This window comes from Watersipora subatra, chromosome 6 (genome assembly GCF_963576615.1).
Source record: "Watersipora subatra chromosome 6, tzWatSuba1.1, whole genome shotgun sequence".
NCBI lineage: Eukaryota > Metazoa > Bryozoa > Gymnolaemata > Cheilostomatida > Watersiporidae > Watersipora > Watersipora subatra.
The window spans coordinates 44255243-44262334 of NC_088713.1; the positions used below are offsets into that span (position 1 = coordinate 44255243).

Here is a 7092-nt window from a genome sequence, read left to right on the forward strand (position 1 = left end):
TATTATATTATATTAAATATATTAAATATAAATTAAATATAAATATATTAAATATATATTAAATATATATTTATATTATATTTAATATAAATATATATTTATATTTTCTATATTTATATTGTATGATGATATCGGTCAAGCATTATACATGTAAACAAAAATCATAAAAAAGCAGCAACAAATTGAATTTCTAAATTAATTTCTAAAACTAAATCTTAAAACTAACTCTATTACTAATATGTTAAAATAATATCTTGTTACAAGCTAGCTATGATTTACCTCTTTCAGATTAGTTGGTATCATTGAATAAATTTGTAAAATAAATAATGATAAAATAAACAGCCTTTGCAATTGAAGGTTGGCTAGTAAGCTGTTTTTAAACTTTGCAAATTTCAAACTTTCAAACTTTGACCACTGTTGAAATATTAAAAAGAATATTTAAGATGATAGCAAAAAAATTCTATAAATTTTTTTTATTAAGTTTTATGAGCCAGATCTTAAAGCAAGCAACATTGACAATTAATTTTTCATTCAAACTTGTCAGCTTATTTGATGTTATGAAACGAATTTATTTAAATTGATTGCTAGCTAATAACATTTTTTAGCATCAATAGAAATTGTCTTTTATTTTCAGTTCCTAATTTGTTGTAGAAAAGGAGACATTACGAATGTCTTCAGATCAGCTGTCGGAGAGCTGGCAGAAAAAGATAGAAAAGAATGGTGCTAGAATCCCTGACAATTGTATACAAAACAGGCCAACAAATCTCAAGTTCGGCATTAAAAATGTTGAGGGGATGTCATCCACTCCAAAACATGGACCGCTAAATACTCACATTAAAGGACAACATTGGAGAGGTATGCACATGAAAAATTATTCAACAAGTATTCATCATCCAGGAAATGTTCCAAGTAATCCAAACATTCTGACTGCTTCAAAACCATTCCGTAAGAGCACTGAGTTTACAAAGGCTATAAATGGAGAACTACCAAGTTGTGAGGTTAAATACAAAACTTGCTATTCTCAACGTCTCAATAAGTTTGATTCAAATGCAGAAAACTTTTCTACACACAGTTCAGAGTTAAATCATGACAAAGCGGTAAAAAACTGGAAATGGGCTAGAAAATGTCTAAAAGACAGTTTAGCTGAACCTCAGAAACAACAAAAAGGTGGTTATCTAACAAAGGAGTACATAGCTAACAATTCTAGCTATTGCTCAAAGAATTTTCCCCTTAGTAGCAGTGAAAGTTTGAGCATTAGTGCAAAATCATCAAACAGTGCTACGAATTCTTTGTCAAACTTTGGTCATCAAACAGTAAACCGCGTACAAAGTCCTGCTTTAAATAAAACGCAACAGAAACCAAAAAGTTTCAACCAAAGCTTTTACTGTTTGGATCAGCAAACAAATGCTAATTCATCAGCTGATTCAGTAACAGACCTTTGGATAAATAGAAACAGCTCAAGAAAAAATGATGGAATCAGGGTAAAAGACTCTGACAATTTGAGTGAAGCATCAATGCTTACACAAACGTATGAAAGGAAAAAGTGTGAGAAAACTAACAAAGATCTTCATTTGAAATATACTAAAGCACAGCAAGAAGCTGCAACCATTTTAGACCTGGCATACAGATCAGTAGACCCAAAACACGCCTCTACCAGAACCAGATACACAAGCAGTAAACAGCATGAAGAGGCTAAAAAGAACCAAAGCTGTAAAGAAAAAAGGAATGATGTAGAATCACTTGAAGACAGCCGTGATTTTATCTTAAGTGATAAAATCTCTAAACCAAGAACCTTAACAAAAAAACCTCAAACCATGCTAAATAAACAAGCAAAATATCCAAATTGCCAAAAGAGTCTTCCTGCTAAAGCAAATTCAAAAAAGCAAAAACATGGCTCACCCACTACTAGTAAAGGAAATACTGTCCATTCTTCAAACAGTGGCTCCAAAGGTCTCAACTATGAGGAAGCAATGGGTCTACAAGTTGGAACTAGCCTGACATCTCAAGAATCACCAAAAAATCTTACTGATCAAGAACCTGCAGCAGATATACAAAAAATTGGAACTCTAAATTCAGAAGCACCTGTTAGGGCAAAAGATGCAGAAAATTCAAATAATGAAAAAGATTTAAGTCTGACTTACAAAGAAGCTATGGCTTTACACAATCCATCTATTGCTGATAGCAGCCAGCGTAATGATGTTACTCCAGACGATCACTCGGTAACAGAAAAGAAAAATGAGATTGACCAGAATTCTAGCACACATCAACCAACAATAGAGAAACAGAATGACCATCTAAATAAGGATTCAAGCTTAACAGATCAAAAAGTGCATTCTTATCAATCCTCAAACAAAGTAAAGTCAGGGAGTCAAGACTCCGGCGTCAACTACAAAAGTGCAGAACAGCTTGCTCAGCGTAATCTGTCAGATGATGCAGTGGTTAACGCATATAAGGAAGGAATAATAAAGTCCGAATCAACTTACAAAAGATCTAGTATAGAGAACATAAGTCATAATAATGTAAAGCAAGTTACATACAAAGAACAAAACAATTCTAAAAGTCAAGAAAAGTTGGTAAATCAGAATAAGAGGGATTCTGTAAATAAACACCTAGAAAGGCGATCATCTCTAATTATTCCATCTTTAACACAAATAAAAACACCCTCCTCTAAATTATTGGCAAACAGTAAAGAAAATTCTGTAGAAAATCCAAAGAAAACTAGCAAATCTTCAACTTCACAAAAGCCTGAAAAAGAGGATCAACATTCTGCTGATGACAATGTCACTTTAGCTAAAGACAAAAAATCTGATATGCCATATGATAAAGAAGTAAATGAACACAGAGAATTGGGAACCAATAGAGCGAGCTCTGCAGAAATTCCAAAAACTGGCACAAAGTCAAAAGACTCGACGGAAAGAACAAAAAGTGGCTCAATACCTCACCAGCAATCCGCGAGAAAGTCACGAGAGCAACAGGTACCAGGAACAAAAAAACATAGTAAGCCACTGAATCACTCTAGTTCAAAAATGTCAGAAGAGGATACAGTGGAAGAACCAAAACCTACCTACAAGCACAGTGAATGGTCCAACGCGAGCCAGTTCCAGCCAGTTGTTTCTACGAACAAAAACACTGCTCAAGAAACTAAGTCTGTTGATCGTAAAATTTCATCACAACCAAAGTTGAGTAAGGTTCAATCTAATGACACAGCGAACAAAGTGGTTTCGAGCTCAGGATCAGATGGAATGAGAGCAAAAAGCATAACTTCTAAAAAGGCTGATAGCCATGACGCAGCAGTACGATCACAAAGTGAAACTAATAATGCAAAAAAGAGTTCCAGTCTAGAGACAAAACCAGAAAATAAGAAACCTTCAATTACACATCAATCTGGATCCATTGGAAATACAGATCACCTACTAGAAGTAAAAGATTCTGTAACAAAACAAGAAAACGTGGCAGGCATTGACATGACTTTCAAAGAGCCAAGCAACAGGAATTTGGAGCAAAAATCAGAGAATGTAGTAGATAAATCTAAACTCACGCCATCCAATAAACAAGGGAATGATCCAATGTCAGATCCTGACACGTTCGAGTCAGCTGAAAGTTATTTGAGCGATAAATATGATGATCCAGTCTTAGAGCCGCTGCCAGAAGACTAACAAAACAAGTAATCACTTCAGTTACAAAATATTGTTTCGGTTTGTTGAAGTCTTATATGTACCAATGTTTTAAGAAAATAAACAAATGTCGCCCTGCATAAATAAAACCCAAAAATAGGAATGCCAATACAAAAACTTTGAAATTACGATGTTTCTAATAGCAACATTAATAAGGAAATTTAGTTTTGTTCAAATAAGAATTGGTTAAAACAATTATTCTACAAAAATAAAATTTTATTAGAGACGAATAAATTTTTCAAGGACAACCAAAAGAAACTAGCAGATTCCTACTTAAAAGAAGTCTGAAAGGTGAGATTCAAATTTCGTTGATAATAATGTTGCTTTAGCTAGGGAAGAATGGTGTAATACTCTAAATAATAAATGAATAAAAGAAAAGAAAGAGCTGGAAACTAAAATATAAGCTCGGCGTGAATTTAAAAGAACTGGTGCGAGTTTAAAAAAAATTGCAGAAAGAACAAAGAGCGCCTCACTATATCATCGTCAATCTGTTTTTAGGTATTACATGAAAAATCATAGAGTATAATATGAGAAAAAGGTTAAAAAGAACCATACCTCACTAGTTTAATTCTTATGATAAGTTTTTAGCCTGTCTACACTCCGGTAAACACCAATGTAGCTGTGAAGCAAGATGATCACTCACAAGCTCAAACTTACAACTAGCCTCCATTTGTCTGACCAAAAGCATGTCGTTACATAAAGTGCTAAATTAGGTCAAGTTTAGTGAGACAAAAAAATTAGGGAGTACAATGTATGGTTGTAATGCAGTTGTAAAGTTTTTGTGTGATTTCAGCCAGTAATTTCTGGCTTTCCTACAGGTAAAATGAAGTGTTTCAAACTGATAAAGAAAATACTCTAAACGATTGAAAATATCTATTGCAGTCAAGCAAACTGACTGAGAATATTTATGATTGTGGAGATTGTAACAGAGATTGTTACATTTGTCATTTACTCCACAAAGCTGTATGCAAATTTTGAAGGGATTTCTGGCTTGTGCTGAATCAGATTCACTACCTCGACAGGAAGTATATATTATTCATCCGGCAAGAACTGGTTGATACATGCAAGCATTTTCATCCTTTTGCACTGATCGGTAGAGCGGTTGATATCCTTGGTATAATGATTGGTTTATTTATTCTTACTCTTTAAATGCTGCCATAGAGCATCTCTATTATAGCTCAGTGCTTTTAGAGATGTTGTTTTTAGTTTTTTAAGGGTGACCATTTTATCCCTTCCCATTTGTGTGATCATTGACGGTTTAGGCACCGTGAACACGACCTATACCGGATTACCTGCAACACTGGTAGGAGGTTCAAACTGCTTGATCTGACTCAACAGTAGTTCAGTCTAAGTGAAGCAATCATGCTCTCAAGTCTCCTTTAAGAGTTTAGAAAAATTAGGCTAGAATAAGGCTAATCTGTTGAATAATTTATAACTATAAAAGAAACAGCCAGATGTCAGTATGAACATTTAATTTTTTTTTGTTACGTAACAGTTCAGGAAACCTCTTATGCTTTATTGATGCACAGGTGTCTCTTTGCCTTTAATCTTTTGTGTGAAGAAATCCATAGAAAAACGTCCAATGCAGTTTGGGCTCAAACAATTTCATAGAAGGTCTAACAGCTGTCAACAGTTGGTAAAAACATTCAAGTATTTAATAAAAATCTGCTTAGACATATTATAAACCGAATAATAAAAAATATAAACATGATAACTTTGTTGAAGCAAGTATGGGACTAAATTTTACTTTTTGAAATCGATTGAATTACATCTAGAATAAATTAGATTCTGATGGCTCAGCTTCTTCATGTTAACCTATAGTGCTTTGAGTTGGCATAAAATATAAAAAGTAAAAGTGGTTTATTTTAGCCTTTTTTGAACAACATTTACTTGGTTTAAAATGAAAATCAATAAATTCACAACTCTACATACAAGTGTCCCAACATACAAGTGTCCCAACATACAAGTGTCCCAACATACGAATGTCCCAACAAACGAGTGTCCCAACATACAAGTGTCCCAACATAAAAGTGTCCCAACATACAAGAAATTAGAAATACAAACTAAATTTCTAGCAAGTCTTTCTTTGAGATACGAGTAATATTTGAGATACAAGCGTACGAGACAGTTCTGGATGGCCACTACACTGTATATCCAAGTATGCAAGAGGCAACATTTGAGAACAGCATGGCTTGGTATTTCTTCTCGAATCAGTTCAAAAAGTTGCAAAAGGTTGGCTAAAATTATGGTGAATGCAAGGCAAAAGCGCATAGCCAGAAACAGATACTAAAACATGCCAACAAACTACAGTTTAAGTAAGTTTAGTATAATACTAAAATTTAACTTGAAGTGTGTGTTTGGTCAGCTAAACTCATTGAAATTAACTTTTAAGGTCTAATTGCGCAATGCCACAAAGTTGTAGTCTACCAGATGCGTTGCTCCTAAGTCTCTTTTAGACTGCCGTTATCAACCAAGTCTGTCTTGAAGGTAATCACTTTGTTCAATAGTGTACATAGTGATGTTACATTTTATAGCAGATAACAGCAACTAAATGAATGTTCGTTACTTTGTTAGTGTATGTTCTGAATAATAACAAACAAAAACAGTTTTTCAACCGTAATATTCTATTAAGGTAGTTTTTCATAACGTTGTAACAGATTAATTTTACTTAGTTATTTCATATAAAAAATATTGCCTTGAGATGCAAGTAAATCGACATGCGATCTCAGTCCCATGCTTCCAAACTCATATGTCGAGTTATGACTCTATATATTTCTCGTTATGACAGAACGCTGCTCAGCCTAAAAGCAAAGAGTGTACATTCAATGAGTAATTCAACACGGTGATTATATACAAAAAACTCCACATAACAGCACACTTGGAGTTACGCCAGTATGTTAATAAATAACAAAAATATGCTTAACGAAACCAAGTAGAAAAAAGAAAATGTATTTCTCAAAATCATTGAATTTACAGATATTCCTCATCTCCGCTAGCTATGACATTATTGTTATACATACACGGTATCAAACGATAGGTTAATATCTACCATAATGAAATAACATAAAATAGATTTATGACACATAAAATGTACGTGGAAAAAGAAATACCAAAAACGTTAGCAAATAATAGGTAAAAATACATAATACTTACCAGCATATTTTGTATGGTACACAAACATTTGTTTACATGCACATGAACACTTAAAAACTAACTGAAAAAGACAAAATTAAAGGTTAATGAGTTTAGTTCATATTATTATAACATAAATAAGATTACTAGAAAGGAAAAGATGAAGAGCAGTTTAGTGTGAATATCTTATTAGCATGCAGATAAAAAAGCGGGAGTTCATTTAACGTAACACCACAGCTAAGTAAAGACTAAATGCACCAAAAGAAACACCAAGTTGCAATAATTT

At 33.2% G+C, this 7092-nt stretch overlaps 1 protein-coding gene across 1 annotated transcript; it reads left to right on the top strand.

The window, feature by feature from the left end:
- Nucleotides 1-668: 668 nt before the first annotated feature.
- Nucleotides 669-3656, top strand: LOC137398291 (uro-adherence factor A-like). Its single transcript, XM_068084398.1, has one exon. It carries the CDS (start codon nt 669-671, stop codon nt 3654-3656), a length of 2988 nt encoding a protein of 995 aa, XP_067940499.1.
- The last annotated feature ends 3436 nt before the right edge of the window (nt 3657-7092 follow it).